Raw genomic sequence first — 18,525 nt, 5'->3', positions numbered from 1 at the left:
AGCAGAACTGGTACCCAGCTGATGCCTTGTCCTTACTGCTTGTTTGCATAGCAAAATGGGAGGTCCAACAGCCAGGAGGGATGGTATTGGGTTCCGATTCCCAATTCGCATACTGCGCTTTAGTGTAAAATTATTTCATATTAGACCTTGCGAGATTCCAGTTCATCCCTCGTCACGACGCTACTAGTCGGTTGGGATGGCCGACTCGCCAGTATGGATTGGTTGATCACTCTCAGCGGGGACAGACATTAAATTGCACATTATGGAACACATTATTTAATTACCACAAAACTTGTAAAGACACTTTCTAGTGCAATAAAATCAATTTTCATTGTGAACCATGAAAATGATACTAACACTTTTCTTGGCAGTCAACCTGCACCCCTTACGGTACAGTAGCTCGAATAATCATACACCGTATATGAAACTGAGATAAGAAATGATGTTAAGAAACAGGCTTCATTGCATGGTGCTACATTTAAGAAGTATTAAGGCATTCGACACGTCGCACATCCTGTTTAGCAGCTACTATAACTGGCATATACACACACACTCACTGGTCATACCGGACTCGAGAGTCCATTACCGCAGCAACGTATTTTCGCCATCTGTCCCTGTCTTGGGCTATTTCCTTCCATTCACCTTCAATACCTAGGCTCCTCAAATCAGCCTTCACATTGTCCTCCCATCTACGCCTCGGTCTCCCCACAGTACGTTTTACCTCCAAGTGCCCTACCAGTACTCTGCGCACTGCCCTGCCCTCATCCATTCGAGCTACGTGACCCGCCCATCGCATCCTACGTGATTTAATAATACTGATTATGTCAGGGCTTGAATATAGTTCGTGAATGCATATGGAAATCAATATCTCGTCAGTCAGTCTTTCCAACAAAAGTGGTCTCTAACTTGTCCAGGTCTCATACTGTATGATTTCTGGTTAGCTGGGACAGGTATAATTGCTCTGCACAATGTAAGCACTGGACAACTAAAGCACTGGCAGGTATAACAATCTTAATCTCTAATGCTTCGCAGAGCGATATGCATCGAACCATGGCCCGTCTCACCTCATTTGGCCGTCACAAGTTACACACGAAACAGCAGCTCTGTTGTTAGCTGCACTGTGCCACTATAAAAACTGCAGTGGTTGTTGTTAGTAAGCAATTCAGTAATCTGGTAATAAATTATTTCATAACTGAAAAAGGGAAGACTTTAATGCTCATCTCCGTATTTGTGTGAATAACCCAAATTGTTATTGGCAACATATTTTTCGTATTAAAGATTTGTCAATGTCTCCTTTACTTCTGCGGAAATGACACAGTTTGTGGTTTCCTGTATAACAGCATAAGCACAAAAAATTATACTATTATGTTGAGAATGCTGTTCACTATTTATACAATTCTGTCAATTTTTGAACAATAAAAAATTACTAATTTTCTGTGTAGCGTGCCTGTCTGAAGTGAATTCTAACCCTTCGCCTCTTTTAGATTTACCTTCTTACCAAACTAGATAATGTAGTTTATACCTTCTTTCAGCTGAAAGAATTGTATTTAAGGTTATTCCATTTTTTATCCTGATATGTATCTGTGACAACCATTATACCCTATCTTTAATTTTCGTGAATCGTGTAGCACAAGATTCCTGTGAGTTTCTAAGCGTTCACCTTTTCGGGTTCCTGATTTTTTTTAGTGCCAACGTTATGCTTTTAATCATTTTTAATGTTGGCTATTTTATGGATACCTTTGTAAACACTTAAATCTTGGTATTAGTCGCATGTTTTATCCATTTAGCTTTTTTCTTATTTTTCTCGAAAATTAACATCTTCTACGAAAAACTGAATAAAGAACTCTACGAAGAAAATGGCTACATCGAGCTTAAACAAATTGCTTGATCACAGGACACTGAATTTATGTTTGAGAGAAGCGAGGCTCAACCTCTGGCTGGGGAAATTGCTTCAGGTTTTTCTCGGTTTACATGTATGAAAGCAATATTGTTTCCTTCGAAAAATGTTGTTGTTGTGGTCTTCAGTCCTGAGACTGGTTTGATGCAGCTCTCCATGCTACTCTATCCTGTGCAAGCTTCTTCATCTCCCAGTACCTACTGCAACCCACATCCTTCTGAATCTGCTTAGTGTATTCATCTCTTGGTCTCACCCTACGATTTTTACTCTCCACGCTGCCCTCCAATACTAAATTGGTGATCCCTTGATGCCTCAGAACATGTCCTACCAACCGATCCCTTCTTCTGGTCAAGTTGTGCCACAAACTCCTCTTCTCCCCAATCCTATTCAGTACCTCCTCATTAGTTATGTGATCTACCCATCTAATCTTCAGCATTCTTCTGTAGCACCACATTTCGAAAGCTTCTATTCTCTTCTTGTCCAAACTATTTACCGTCCATGTTTCACTTCCATACATGGCTACACTCCATACAAATACTTTCAGAAATGACTTCCTGACACTTAAATCCATACTCGATGTTAACAAATTTCTCTTCTTCAGAAACGCTTTCCTTGCCATTGCCAGTCTACATTTTATATCCTCGCTACTTCGACCATCATCAGTTATTTTGCTCCCCAAATAGCAAAACTCCTTTACTACTTTAAGTGTCTCATTTCCTAATCTAATTCCCTCAACATCACCCGACTTAATTCGACTACATTCCATTATCCTTGTTTTGCTTTTGTTGATGTTCATCTTATATCCTCCCTTCAAGACACCATCCATTCCGTTCAACTGCTCTTCCAAGTCCTTTGCTGTCTCTGACAGAATTACAATGTCATCGGCGAACCTCAAAGTTTTTATTTCTTCTCCATGGATTTTAATACCTACTCCGAATTTTTCTTTTGTTTCCTTTACTGCTTGCTCAATATACAGATTGAATAACATCGGGGAGAGGCTACAACCCTGTCTTACTCCCTTCCCAACCACTGCTTCCCTCTCATGTCCCTCGACTCTTATAACTGCCATCTGGTTTCTGTACAAATTGTAAATAGCCTTTCGCTCCTTGTATTTTACCCCTGCCACCTTTAGAATTTGAAAGAGAGTATTCCAGTCAACATTGTCAAAAACTTTCTCTAAGTCTACAAATGCTAGAAACGTAGGTTTCCTTTTCCTTAATCTTTCTTCTAAGATAAGTCGTAAGGTCAGTATTGCCTCACGTGTTCCAGTATTTCTACGGAATCCAAACTGATCTTCCCCGAGGTCGGCTTCTACTAGTTTTTCCATTCGTCTGTAAAGAATTCGTGTTAGTATTTTGCAGCTGTGACTTATTAAACTGATAGTTCGGTAATTTTCACATCTGTCAACAACTGCTTTCTTTGGGATTGGAATTATTATATTCTTCTTGAAGTCTGAGGGTATTTCGCCTGTTTCATACATCTTGCTCACCAGATGGTAGAGTTTTGTCAGGACTGGCTCTCCCAAATCCGTCAGTAGTTCCAATGGAATGTTGTCTACTCCGGGGGCCTTGTTTCGACTCAGGTCTTTCAGTGCTCTGTCCAACTCTTCACGCAGTATCGTATATCCCATTTCATCTTCATCTACATCCTCTTCCATTTCCATAATATTGTCCTCAAGTACATCGCCCTTGTATAGACCCTCTTTATACTCCTTCCACCTTTCTGCTTTCCCTTCTTTGCTTAGAACTGGGTTTCCATCTGAACTCTTGATGTTCATACAAGTGGTTCTCTTATCTCCAAAGGTCTCTTTAATTTTCCTGTAGGCCGTATCTATCTTACCCCTAGTGTGTTGTTCTTAGCATAAGTTAGTTTAAGTAGTGTGTAAGTCTAGGGACCGATGACCTCAGCAGTTTGGTCTCTTAGGAATTCACTCACATTTGAACATTTAATGAACGTGTCCAAATCCTTCACAATGTTGCGTGTTTAACCAACGTTGTTAAAATTCTGTTTTTAGTTATACAGGGTGTCTAAAATCTTTTGGGTGAAACTGAAGCAGGTGATAGTGTGTCCGCAATCGATTATACTAAGACAGGGAACCAATGGTCGGAAATGCATATTTATTATGTTATGGACATATACAGAGTATACCGCATAACAACAACGCATCTTGCGCAGGCAGTTCAGCCGCATCCTCGCAAAGATTAAAAAAAAAAAAAATGTTCAAATGTGTGTGAATTCCTAAGAGACCAAACTGCTGAGGTCATCGGTCCCTAGACGTACACACTACTTAAACTAACTTATGCTAAGAACAACACAAACACCCATGCCCGAGGGAGGACTCGAACCTCCGACGGGAGGGGCCGCGCAGTCAGTGACATGGCATCTCAAATCGCGCGGCCATTCCGCGTGGCGCAAAGATTCCAATTGACTGTTATACACTGGAACAGGCGGCCGGAAAGATATAGGCGTTCGTTCTTTCCGCGAGCTATACGAGATTGGAATAATAGAGAATTGTGAAGGTGGTTCGATGAACCCTCTGCCAGGCACTTAAATGTGATTTTCAGAGTATCCATGTAGATGTAGATGTAGATAAACAGTGTACACCCCTGACCACAAAACAGACATACAATACACAACTTAGCTCATAGCACGTGTGTCATGTGACAATCGCATGCATCGCATCAGCGCAATATAATGTGTCACACGCACACCATTATCCCTGGAGTTAGTTGTCCATTCCATCAGACAACTTGTGATTTGTCCATGGTGAGGTGACTTTCTGTATACACTGCATGACGCGTGGTCAAAGACGGAAAGTTACTCGTCACAAGAATTAGCAGACATGCGTTTAATGTAAGGTGCAGCAGGAGGTAGTGCCGTAAGGCACCTCGAAAGTACAGAGAACCCATTCCTAGCAGGCATCATCATAATTGGAGAAGAAGTTTACCTCCGTGGATACCAGCTTAAGAGAGACGGGACCGTTCATGCATAGAGTCGCCCAACGTTCCCGCCAAAGACACGTCCTAACACGAGATTTTCAGAAGATGGTGTTGGATGGTGTAGCTGATCACCCAGCAATACAACTTGTCCGTGAAACGCAATTCCGAAGGATACAGTGGGGAGAATACTGGTGGAACAGGTATTACACCCTATCGCAAAGAACGTGTCCAAGCACTGTGACCGAAGGATTTTGAGCCCCGTGTCCACGTCTGTCAAAAGATTGTCTACTCCAGTGATGTAATGCCGAACTTCGTACAGTTTGTACTGTTCGCGGATGAGACTTAATTAATTTGTGATGGTGATTTCAACAGCTCCAACAGACATGTTTGGAGTGAGGATAATCCCTACGCCACAAATATCGGTGGCCAGCAGCAACGATATTCTGTCAACGTATGGGAGGGCATTTGCTGGGTCCCCGACTGGCCGGTCGGCGTTACCTCGTGTTCCTGCCAGACACGTTGCCAGAGTTCGTGGGAGCTGTACCCGTTGTCGTCCGTGAAAGGATGTGGTTTCAGCACGACACTGCACCAGCCTACTTCCATGCTAAGGTCCGCGAGCACCTGAACAACATGTACTATTAAAGATGGATTGGAGGGAGAGGTCCTTTCCCATGCAGCAAGATTTCCGTATCTCACATCTCTGCAATTTTTCCTCTGACTGTATGTCAAGACGTTGGTGTATGAAACCCTTATAGAAACGAGTGAAGACCTGCTTGCTAGTGTCCAAGCTGCCTTTCTCCTGGTGCAACCGACATCAGCGATGATTGTGAGAGTGCGGCAGAACTTCATCCCCCGTTGCCATGCATGCATTGAGGTTGGCGGTTGTCACGTTGAACAATTACTATTAGTTACGTTGTTGTTATGCGGTGTGCGATTTGTATGCCCATAGCACAATAAATGTGCACTTTCGACGACTGATTCCTTATCTCAGTATAATTGGTTGTGCGCCAATTATTACCTCAATTTGACCCAAAAATTTGATATACTCTCTATTTCTGCACAATATCTGGAGGTGGTGAAGGGATTTAACTTTTCTTCTTATTTTGAGGTAACGATGCCAGTTAGTCATAGTGCTAACTGCGTGGCATTTGCGTGTTCAATATATTTCTTTACTGTGACGGAGGTAGATGGATAATGAGAGCAGTTGAGCGAAGTGGGCCATAATTATCTAAGCGTCACACGAAGACTGCATGGAGTGGCTCTCATTATATCGTCCTCAGAATTGTTAAACCCAACAGGTTGACGGTTTAATGTCTTTGAGATGAACCAAGGCTCGTTGTGATCAGGAAGTACAGTAATGAAGTACTGCTGAGCGATTATGTTTCTTTGCGTCTGAGCTTTGTTATCAGCACTGTCTATCCAAGTCACCCTTCCTGTACTCCGCTCGTTCATCGGCACGGATCGTGGCAATGCAGAGGGCAGCTTAGATCCTATAGACCCTGCTGAATGCTTTACCATTCATACTGGTTGGGAACTCTTTGCGAATTATGGGACATAACAATATGAAATGTAGGCGTAGAGGATTAATTCCTGACGGGGAACAATCGCGACAAACAGATAATAGTACAAGTAAAATGCAGATGTACTCGGGACGAGGAGGTTATAAGAAAGAAAAAAAGCGAGATTTGGTACAAGCGAGGACAGAGAGAATAAAACAATGAACTGCAGTTCGTGGTATTGCAGTAATCAGTGGAATCAAGACTGTGATAATGCACTCATCAGCTGTTACCCTTGCATCACGGATGGTGGAAGCAACTAATCTCTTCCATGAAGATGTTTACAGGAGCAAGAAACTGTGCTCTTAAAGTGCATGGTGAAATGCCTCCAACGACTCCGTAGGATAATAATTGACATGAGCCAGGATTTTTTAGATACTGACGTTTAATTATGAATATAATAAATTTGTACATGATGGTTATGAGCGTAAAAGATGACGTATTGGAAACCTAGCCGTGGTAAGCCTTGCCATACGCCAGCGCGGGGGCAGCATAAGCAGCCCTAGCGATGGGGGCGGCGGCGATGGCAGGGGCGGCGGCGATGGCGGGGGCGGCGGCGGCGACCGCTGCGGGGTGGGCACCGCTCTCTCTGTGTACGACGGCGTTGAAGCCGTTGACGGGGTCAGCTGTGTACTCGACGGTGCGGATGGAGCCGTCAGGTTCGGCCAGGCTGTAGCTGCCCTGGACGACGTCACCGCTGCGCGTCTCGTGCTGGTTCTTGGAGTCACCGGTGAGCGCGTCCTGCACGCTGTAGCCGTAGCTGTACTGCGGGTTGGGGTCGAACTCGGCGGCGACAGCGGCAGGAGCGGCAACGGCCACAGGGGCGGCTCTGACGGCGGGGGCGGCGGCGTACCTAGCGATGGGGGCGGCGGCGTATCTGGCGATGGGGGCGGCGGCGATGGCAGGGGCGTACGCCCTTGCTATGGGGGCGGCAGCAATTGCTGGGGCGTAGGCTCTGGCAATGGGAGCGGCGGCGATGGCGGGGGCGGCATAGGCGCGGGAGGCCAGGGGAGCTCCAGGTGCGTAGACGGCGGGTGCGCCCAGGTAGCCGGCTCTGGCCATTGCCACCAGGGCGGCCAACATTACAACCTGAAAGCAAATGCGTTATCGGTTTGCTGCCTTTTATACGTAACCTTGCATCCACTGACAACGGTCATATTTCTCAGCACAAATTACGGATGGGACTTAAATGGAGCTGTTTTGCCCTCTTACTTTTCCAACAAAGTATTTAACGCAGCTAAAATCAATCTGATGTGATATTTACTTGTTTATGTTGATTTTAGTACAAGCAATGACCATTTTGTTATTGTGGTGGTGGTAAGTTCCTATGGGACGAAACTGCTGACGTAATCGGTCCCTAGGCTTACGCACTAATCAATCTAACTAAAACTAATTTATACTAAGGACAACACACACACCCGAGGCAGGACTCGAACCTCCGACAGGGGAAGCTGCGTGAACCGTGCCAAGGCGCCTCAGATCGCGCGTCTACCATACGTGGCTGCCCACTTTGCTGGCACGAGAATAGTAGAGGAAAAATGCAGACGTGCATTTGACAAGGTGACTAGAAAGAAAAAAAACTGAGCCTTGGTCAAGCAAGATATTTAATAGTTAAGTATCACCTCGAGTGTTAAAAACTGACGTGTACCATCCTACGCCCAAAAGTTCCCAAAGGTATGGACAGCTTCTGTAACACCACTGTCTAGGTTCTTTTATCTGCCACTTAAACTTGTAATACAGTTAGAATATGAAGCAAAGCGTATCTGATACAAGACACAAGTTTGTATGTGATAACCACAATTAAAATCTGTTGGAAATGTAGCTTCAGTTACGAAACGTGGTAGCGTACGAAAGCTACGGTGTAGTGGTTCAAATGGCTCTGAGCACTATGGGACTCAACATCTTAGGTCATAAGTCCCCTAGAACTTAGAACTAATTAAACCTAACTAACCTAAGGACATCACACACACCCATGCCCGAGGCAGGATTCGAACCTGCGACCGTAGCAGTCCCGCGGTTCCGGACTGCAGCGCCAGAACCGCTAGACCACCGCGGCCGGCGCTACGGTGTAGTATTTCACAGATAAGTTAGTAGAGGCTTCGTAAGATAAGTTGGAATGAAGTCACAATGTACTGCAAGATTTGGAAGAGCTGTGTGTTATAGGAGATGCAAAGGTACGTAACAATTCCAACAGCGATAATTTAGTGTTGAAAAGCATGAAAGTGTACCTTTTGTAATTGACGTGCAGTGAAGTTCTGCAGTTATGCATCTTTGTGTGAGGGGATTACTTGTAAAACGTTCTACGTCGGAAATATCGTCAGACGATCGACTAATGCACCATACTGTTGCGTGGCAAAACATTTGTTTATGATGTGGACCAGTTGCATGTGTTCGCAGGAAGCACTCATCATACAACAGTCTTTACAAATTTGTCAGGATTTTTTTTAATACGATCTCCCTGTACACTACAGAGAGCTACACACCGTCTGTCAGATTCGACGGATATTACGGTCGTTCGATGCATTTCATTAGGAATATGTACTGAGTTAAGAAAGCCAGCCAACGTTTACCACCTACGGCAACTTCAATTATGTAACAAACACATGTGTCTATGCCATGGAGCTACTATAGCTGGTCTGTGTTTGTGTGTGTGGGTGTGTGTGTGTGTATGTGAGAGAGAGGTTGTCTCACCTTGCAAGCCATGCTGGTGCGGTCGTGGAAGACGGAGAGCTGCGCCTTGTGGCCAGCTGGCCGCTTATATAGCGCAGCGCCACCCTGCGGCGACCAGCCAGTCGCGCCGGCTCCAGCCCGGTCTGTCTCACTTTTCCTGCTATCCACGCAAAACCCGACCCTGCCCTGCTGCTGCTAGTTAACTCCTACGTTCTCACAAGTGACAACACAAAATTTTGCGAACAGCGGTTCCTCACCTCTATTAAATGACTTAGCTTTTCTATAGCTCCACGTCTTCCGCTAGCATTTTAGCACTGGTGTAATCCATGTCTGTTCATGAACAAATCTACTACAATCTCCTCGCTTGTAATTCCAAACAATGCCTCTAAACGTCATGACGTAATTGAAGCAATGAACTGACTTTTCTTTTGGTTGTTGTTTGGATGTTTAATAGCCGGCCGCGGTGGCCGAGCGGTTCAAGGCGCTTCAGTCCGGAACCGCGCGACTGCTAGGGTCGCAGGTTCGGATCCTGCCTCGGGCATGGATGTGTATGATGTCCTTAGGTTAGTTAGATTTAAGTAGTTCTAAGCCTAGGGGACTGATGACCTCAGAAGTTAAGTCCCATAGTGCTCAGAGCCATTTGAACCATTTTGATTTTTAATAAATAATACACTTCTACAATTCCATCTTTGTATTTACGAAATTAGTGAAATGCAGAAGACAAGCACGAAAAAGGCAACGGATGAAGATGTATCCGCACTAGAAGTGTTTTATTAGGTTCATATTGAATCATAGTGTATATTATAAAAAGCACTGTCCCTGTAGAAGGCAGTTTGTTTCGAGTGAAATATCGTACTTATTGTTTCATATCATCGAATCAAGAAGCAGAAATCAAAGTGCAGTTTTAATGTCTCTCCCATCCCTTACGCACACATCGCTCGAAATATTTCATTGCAATTTTGGTTAGATACTAGGTCTGTACCCGTGGTCTAGGGGTGCAGTCAGCTTTCGGCTGTGGTGGGGCGAGGACGTCCGCTGCGCCCCGCCGTGCGCGACGGTGAGCGCTTGCTTGTGTTTACCTTCTCGCGGCGCGAGTTGTATTTGTTCCAAGTTCAGTGCGACTATGGCACACACATGGCGCCACGATACGATCAAAATTACTTTCCAACCAGATCACGCGCGTCCTCGAGCCTATGGAATAGAACAGTTCATACGCGACGATCTACGTTTAGATCCGGCGACTGTCGTCGGAATACATTTTTCTATAACGGCGAGCGTGGTTTATGTTAAAATGACCAGTGCAGAGGTCTGCGCGACAGTGGTTTCTAAATACTCGAACTCTCTCCGATTCAAACATTCTGACGGGCATATCGGTGCAGTGACGGTGGATCATGCAGGCATGGGCCTAAGGACTGTAAGGGTTTTTGAGCTCCCCTTTGAGGTCCCAGAGGAAGTTGTCAAGGACGCCTTCCGACCATATGGCAATGTTATCAGCCACGTTGCAGAAAAGTGGCAAACTTTCTCGACTTATAAGGTCTACAATGGTGTGCGCCAAATTAAACTTGAGCTCAAGAAACATGTGCCGTCCTATTTGAACATCGGTGGCTGTCGTGCAATCATCATGTACGACGGTCAACCGCGTACCTGTTCCGGATGTGGGCAGAAAGGCCATGTTCGATCGAGCTGCTTACAACGTAGAATTACGCAGATACCAGTGGAAGACTCCGTTTCCCCGAAGGGGACGACAATCCTGCCCCTCAAGTACGCTCAGACGACGATGCGCACCATAGTTGATGAAACGGGCGATCAGACACATCCATCGACGCCAGAAGCACCAAGGGAGGAAGAGGAAGGACCCTCGGTGCCAACCCATACGTCGCCCCCTCCACAGCAACAACAGCAGCAACAGTCCCACGGACTCCAGACGCAACATAACATTCAGAACGCGATGGACGTGGACGCGAACATTGTCCCGACCGCGGCTTTCCTCGCAGAAGGTGATACGACGCTGGATTGTCTCCCACATTCGGATACGGATGTCCACGTTCGAAAGCAACGTTCGCCTCGACGACGCAAGCGACGTCGGCGGACCCCTTCTGACGATTGCCTCCTACACACGGCCGGTCAAGAAGGTGACACCTCATCAGACAGCATGGATGCTGCGCCTGCTGAGGATCTAAGTGGTGTAGACGGTTCACTTGCCCATACTACGAGTGCCCAGTTACTTCTTGCACCACAAACGCGGCAGGTCGCGTCGATGGATGGCGCTCCGTCTACCTCTACCAGAGACGACGTACGTGAGAGAGATTTAGGTGCCGATCAGCTACACAGCATCGTGTTGCACCCACTGTGGTCGGACGATGTTGAGGAACTTCCTGAAGAGGGCACAGGTGACAGGGGAGGGGGCAGCATTGGGGATGCCACTCCTAGCGTGAAAGGCTCATAATTTGTAACGGGTTTGGTGGGTCCGGCATCTCTTGCGGTTAGCTTTGATTGCCATGGCGTCTACCCTAGGTGAAGAGACTAGGCAGCACACCTTTCGCCTTGCCACAATCAATATCAACGCGATAAGGGCACCACACAAAGTAACAATGCTACAACGCATGCTTGATGCGGCGGACATCGACGTGGCCCTCTTACAGGAAGTATGTGTCGCTAGTTTCCATGACGTCTACGGATATATCGCCCACATCTCCCACGCCTCTTCTACCGATTGTGGTGTGGCTGTTCTGCTACGGGACGGTTTGGCGGCTACGGACGTACTGTACTTACCGAGTGGAAGAGCCATGGCAGTAACTGTCAACGGTGTACGTCTCATCAATGTATATGCCCCTTCAGGATCAGGGAGACGGAGAGATCGGGCCCGCTTTTTTTCGGAAGATATTACGCGTCTATTCATGGGCCGCACAGACGATATGGTGATCGGAGGAGATTTTAACTGTACATTATCTCCATCTGATCAGCAGCCACATCACGTCCCGTGTGCGGAATTGGAAATGCTAGTGCGTGACCTCCACCTGATTGACACGTGGCGCCACATCCATGGCCCAGCTCCTGGTTACACCCATTATACAAGCCATTCATCAAGTCGGTTGGACAGGATTTACGTCACAAGCACCCTTTCGACGGCGACGAGAGGAGCAGAGCTCTGGCCCACTGCATTCACCGACCACACAGCCTATATTTGTACCATTGCCCTCCAACCTGCACGTGTGTGGCGCAGTAGGCCCCCCTGGAAACTGAACGTCGCCCATCTGGACGAGACGGCATGTAAAGGTGCTGTCGAAGAGTCGTGGAACGCGTCCTTACAGCGTCGTGGTCGTTACCGATCGACCCTCAGTTGGTGGATTGAATGTGCGAAGCCTGCTCTTAGGCGCACCTTCATGGCTTACGGCCGGGAAGCAGCGGCATGGAGGAGGAGCACGGAAAACTTTTATTAGACCGTCCTACGGGAATGTCTTGCTATGGAGCCCTCACCGGACAGGCAGATCACAGTCAATCGCGCGAAAGCGCAGCTCGTCTCCTTAGCATGCCATCATTTACAAGGCGCTGTTATACGGTCGCTTGCTCCAGACATGATACAATCAGAAAGGCCATCTATGCACCACGTGCTCATGGAACGCAGGAGGCGCCGTAGGGCACTGGTAACCGACATGATAACCGACGACGGTCGACACGTGGTAGAACAAGCAGATATAGCAGAAGCCTTCTATGGGCATTACGCTCAACTTTATTCAGCAGTGCTCCCTGATATGGCGACGGTAGACACCATTTCAGCACATGTCCACGGTACAGTTCCACCAGACATGGTACCGACTTTACTGGGAGAAGTGACAGAAGAGGAAGTGCTCGACGCCATTGGTAAAGGTGCTCCCCATAAATCACCAGGAATCGATGGATTACCATTAGAGTTCTATCGAGCCTTTAAACAACTGTTGCTACCGTGTTTGATTGAAATTTGCCAGGAATTGATGTCCCCGGGTATAACATTGCCTGCACCATTCTTGGAAGGTCTGATTGTCCCCATCCATAAGCCGAAGGGACGGAATCATGTCCGCGACTATCGTCCCTTAACGTTATTGAACAGCGACTTCAAGATCTTTTCGAGGCTGCTATCAGAACGTATTCGCGGCACACTATGGCACGTCTTGTTCGACGATCAGACGTCCTTGGGGGGACCCAACAACATCAGAACTGCGTTATGTCGTTACAGAAATCTCATCTCCCTTGCACGGGTGAGACGTTTGCCGGCAGCCCTCGCGTCTATCGACTTTAGCCAGGCTTTTGACCGTGTGGGCCACACTTTCCTCACGGCCGTTCTACGGCGCATGGAATACCCCGACCCCTTTATCACAGTGTTGACACGCCTACTACATGGTACAACTTCTCGAGTTCTTGTTAATGTAAGACTGACGGCACCCATGCCGATCCGCCGATCAGTACGACAGGGATGTCCATTATCAACATTGTTATTTGCATTGGCCTTAGAACCTTTGTTGTGTGGTCTCCGAGACAGGCTCACTGGGATACAGTTCGGCGGCTCCATCTATCGTTGCACCGCATATGCGGATGATTTGATGATCGTCATACGTGGAGCTGACGGCATGGCCGCGGCTTTGGACTGGATTGCAACCTACGGTACAGCTTCTGGTAGCCAAATCAACGTTGACAAGTCCGTCGCCTTGAGCATCGGGATTGGGCTACCGCAGGAACACATTGCCCCCTTACGCTTCAGTGGTACTGTACGCTGCTTGGGCTTAGATTTCATGAACGACATGCGACGCGCGACGACGCTCAATTATCGACGCCTTCTTAGCCAAATTAGGGCCGGAATTGCAAATCAGCGCTTGCGATCCCTCAACATCGTTCAGCGGGCGTATTATGCCAATGTATACCTTGCGCCCCGCATTCCGCATGTCGCGCAAACGCTACCCATTCCGAAGCCCTTGGCTCGTAGCATTATGGCAGCGCTGGGATACTTCGTCACCGCTGGTATGTTACTGAAGATCAGATACGTATCTCTTACCCTCCCCAAGGAAAAAGGTGGTCTCGGCCTAGTTAACGTCCATGATAGGGCCATTGCCCTCTATGTTAGCTCACATTTATGTCTGCTGCGCCGTTGTCCTATGAGCCTCACGAGTCTGCTTCTGACGACGCTACGACCTGCTTCACTAAGAGCGCCGGTGCCACTACAGGACATCCCAGCGCCCCTCTTTTATATAGGACGTTGCTATTTAGAACAAAGTTATTGCAGTGTCGCGCTCACGACACCACAAATGGCCACAACTCGACGCCTATATCATGACATGCTGCAACGCCGCCCCCTAAATGTGGTCGAACTAAGATATCCTGGCGTACGGTGGCGCGTGGTGTGGAAGACTGTACACGATGCCATGCTTGATTCCGATGTTGTTTCTCAATGGTACGTAGTCGTTAATGGGAAGCTCGTGACGCAAGAACGTCTCTACAATATTCACATGGCAGAATCTCCCAATTATGTGGGTTGTAATACAGTAGATTCTGACGAGCACCGCCTCAGCTGTGGAGAGGCGGAACCGGTTTGGCACCTAGTGCGGCAGATGCTGGCTATCTCTTGCGAGTTAGGCCGGAGCATATATCTGCACGCACGTTATTGTTTGCGGATGAGACATTTTACCCCAAAACTCGAACCAACTCTGTCACCTGGATACGTGGACATGCAGTCCATTACCTCTGTCGTGACGGACACAAGAATTTCCTTGACTTCTGGCTCTATTTGCAAGAAAGACACCATGCTATTTCTGGGCATACCAGATATCGACAGTGCTTCGCAAACTACCTATGGAGTGCCTTTCACAGCCCGCCGTGTAGCTGGAATGTTCCAGGCAGTGGCAGATGAGGTCAGAACGAACTGCAAACGAGCATATATTGAACAATCTTTATCAGTGGGCGCAGTCGCTGGAAAGCCTCACTACGACGTGGTAGCTTTCTTTTCATGTTATTTATGTTTCATATCTTCGATGGCGTCTTCATTCTGTTTTAGTTTTCCAGGCTTGATTAACTATGATTGTTCGCACATTGATATCTATATAAATAAAAAAAAAATTAAAAAAAGTGGGCAGGAGACCTGCGTTCGAATCCAAATAAATGCACAAGAACAAAATAAGAACAAAATGAACAACAAATAAAATATAATAAAGTATTATACCCTTTTCTTTCTCCTTTTATTTTATTTTTTCATACAAAGTTCAGAGGCATATTTAATTTTCGTTCGTTGGCGGAACCTGAAGTGGTTGCGAACGGCCGCCCTAGTTAGCTTTAGGATGAAAGTGGCGGTGGCACTAGTTTTGTTTTTGTTTTTAGACTAGATAGGTTTTCGGGGGTAGTATGGGTGATAGGGGCCAACGCTTGAAGTGGAAGAGGTAATTTTCTTTCTTTATTGTAAAAATGGGGTAGCGTAAAACAAAAAACACAAAAACAAAAAAAAGTGGTCAGCGCGACAGTTTAAAAAAAACAAACAAACAAACAAATAAAAAGAAAAAAAAGTTGGTAGAGCACTTGGAAAAAAAAGAAAAAAAAGAAAAAAAAACAAAACAAAAAAAGGGGTAGTGTCTGTGATTCATAATCAAAACGTCTTCGGTCCCGGGTTCGATCCCCGCCACTGCCTAAATTTTGATAAATAATCAGCATTGGTGGCCGAAGACTTCCGGCATAAGAAGTCAGCCTCATTCTGCCAACGGCCTTGTCAAAGAGGGTGGAGGAGCAGATAGAGGTTCAGGGCACTCTCTTGTCCTAGGTGTGGGAAATTGCCCCTAAAGGCGGAAGAATCAGCAATGATCAACGACATGAGGATGCAGAAGGCAATGGAAACCACTGCATTAAAGACACGTAACGTGTATCCACAGGACATGTGGCCTGTAATTGAAGAAGTGTCATGATGATCTCTCCATTGGCAAAAGATTCCGAAATAGTCTCCCATTCGGATCTCCGGGAGGGGACTGACAAGGGGGAGGTTACCATGAGAAAAAGATTGAATAATCACAGTCGGCTCGCAGCCGTGCTAGCGTGCGGGGCTGCTCCGCGCGCCGTCCGACGCACCGCTCTCGGCGGTGTTTACTTACGCGTCGCGGTGTTTGTGTCTATCGAGTCCAGTACTAACGTACACCATGGCGCACTCGAACCGCCGTGCAACGATCAAAGTAACGTTTCAGGCCGAACATCCACGACCCAGAGCTTTCGAAGTCGAACAGTTCATACGTGAGGATCTACGTTTGAATCCCCAGGACGTAATCGGCATACATTTTTCCATCACTGGAAGTGTTGTCTACATCAAGATGTCGACGGAGGAAATTTGCAATGACATAATTCACCGTCATGCCACCGGACTCAATTTAAACACTCTGATGGACATACGCGTGCTGTGACAGTCGCCCATGCTGGATTCGGTCTCCGGACATTGCGGGTGTTTGAGCTCCCGTTCGAGGTGCCTCAGGATGTGGTCTTGTCGCTTTTCAACCATGTGGCACCGTTTTGGGTCACGTCGCGGAGAAGTGGCAAACATTTACGACCTAACCCATATTAAATGGCGTCCGGCAAATAAAAATTGAACTGACGCAACATGTCCCATCGTACCTGCTGATTGGCGGTGTGAGGGCCATCGTCATGTACGATGGACAGCCACGAACGTGCGCAGGATGTGGCCAGGAGGAACATGTACGCTCCGAATGCTTACACCGCCGTTTAATACGGACGCCGTTACGTGAAGAGACCCAGGCTTCGACGGTCACATCCTTACCCATCACCTACGCCAAGGATGCACAGGAGCCGGTCGTACCAATCTCGATTGCGCCAGCAGCATCGTCAACGCCACCCGCCGCAGCACAACGCGCCGAGGACACAAGCACGGCGTCGCCGCCAGTGCTCGCTTCAGGACCGTCCGGGTTGCAGACCGAAACCGATGTTCCTGTTGGAACCATGGACGTCGACCTCGGTGTCGTGCCGACGTCTGCCTTTGTCCAGACGGGTTCGGCGTCAGACGACGGGCGACCACATTCTGATTCAGAAGGCCACATCAGAAAACAGCAGTCTCCTCGCAAACACAGGAAACGACGACTAACGCCTTCCGATGACGCCCTTTCTCAGACTTCCCCGCGAGACGTCGACCTGATGTCTGACGGTGATCTCCCACATTGCGTCCAGTCACACGATCCAGCAGCAGCAGGCGCCCCTCCTGTGACGCCTCCTCTCCCAGTTCGGGACGTGTCCTCGCCGTTGTCAACGAATGATGACGGCGGTCCCCCTGCCACTCAAGTTGCGGAATCCACAACACCCGTTCCGGAAATACGTGACCGTCACATGTCCACGTCGTCAGCTTCCTGGGCCGATGACGTTGAAGACGAAGTGGAACAGACTGCCAGCGTGTCTGCACAGGAGTCCACCACGGCGACACAGGGGCTGGCGCCCCGCCAGTAATTATCACCGCTGCGGCACCACCGGCGGGTCTCCACCTGCCGGCTACTTCTACCGCACGTTCTGCAAATACTGTGGATGGCCGTACACAGCAATATCGTATCGCCACGATGAATCTTGCCACCATTCGTGCCCCCCATAAACTGGCCATGTTCAGAGACTCTATTTACTCTGCGGATGTGGATATAGCACTCTTACAAGAGGTGTTTGTAGCTGACTTCCTAGTTCCCACCGGATACAACGCCTGTTTCCCCCGCATCCGACACCGGTAGCGGCGTCGCCATCCTGCTACGCGACGGAATCCCTGCAGAGGACGTCGTCTACCTCCCCACTGCGCGAGGTATGGCCCTCACACTGTTCGGCGTGCGTATTATTAATATCTACGCTCCGTCCGGCACTGGCCGCCGTCATGACCGACAAACTTTTTTTGCCGAAAGCGTCACAGCTCTCTTCACCGGTCCGCATTACGATTTGATATTCGGTGGGGATTTTAACTCGACACAAGAGCCCGCGGACCAACTCCCGCGACTTTCCTCTTGTGCATCTCTCTCAGTGGTCATCGACCGTCTACGACTTGTTGACACATGGAAGAAGCTCCACGGAATTCAACCGGGCTATACATTCTACACCTCTCACTCGTCAAGCCGCATAGATCGCATCTACGTTACCCGCTCCCTTGCTGATGGCACACGTCATGCGGAAGTCTGGCCCTTGGCCTTTTCAGACCATGATGCGTACCTTTGTGACGTCACTCTCGCCCGACAGCAAGTGTGGCATAGTCGTGGTCTGTGGAAACTCAATGTCGCTCACCTGACCTCCTCAGACTGTCACCGTATGGTCGAAGAAGCGTGGGCACGCTGCCACCATCGTCGAGAAGCCTATGACTCCACCTTATCATGGTGGCTCTCCTGTGCAAAGCCGACCCTCAGGAAGACTCTGATGAGTTATGGGAAGGAATTAAAGGCGTGGCAAACTAATACCCTGCACTTCTACTACACCATACTACGTGACGGTA

General features: G+C 47.8%; 2 protein-coding genes across 3 annotated transcripts in view; one reads left to right on the top strand and one right to left on the bottom strand.

Moving 5' to 3' along the window:
- The window catches only part of LOC126236228 (cuticle protein 18.6-like), a 218,521-nt gene that overhangs the window by 153,792 nt on the left and 46,204 nt on the right, over positions 1 to 18,525 (top strand). The gene's annotated exons all lie outside the window — the stretch shown is intronic.
- Positions 6,843 to 9,119, bottom strand: LOC126236224 (cuticle protein 21-like). The gene is made up of 2 exons (XM_049945356.1): positions 9,084 to 9,119; positions 6,843 to 7,481 (listed from the first exon to the last, which is right to left on the bottom strand). The coding sequence occupies exons 1-2, from the start codon at positions 9,093 to 9,095 to the stop codon at positions 6,843 to 6,845; spliced, it is 651 nt and encodes a 216-aa protein (XP_049801313.1). The 5' UTR covers positions 9,096 to 9,119.

The sequence above is a fragment of the Schistocerca nitens genome, chromosome 2, assembly GCF_023898315.1.
Source record: "Schistocerca nitens isolate TAMUIC-IGC-003100 chromosome 2, iqSchNite1.1, whole genome shotgun sequence".
Taxonomy (NCBI): Eukaryota; Metazoa; Arthropoda; class Insecta; order Orthoptera; family Acrididae; genus Schistocerca; species Schistocerca nitens.
The sequence above is the reverse complement of the archived record's forward strand: the minus strand, read 5'-3'. Positions and strand labels throughout refer to the sequence as shown.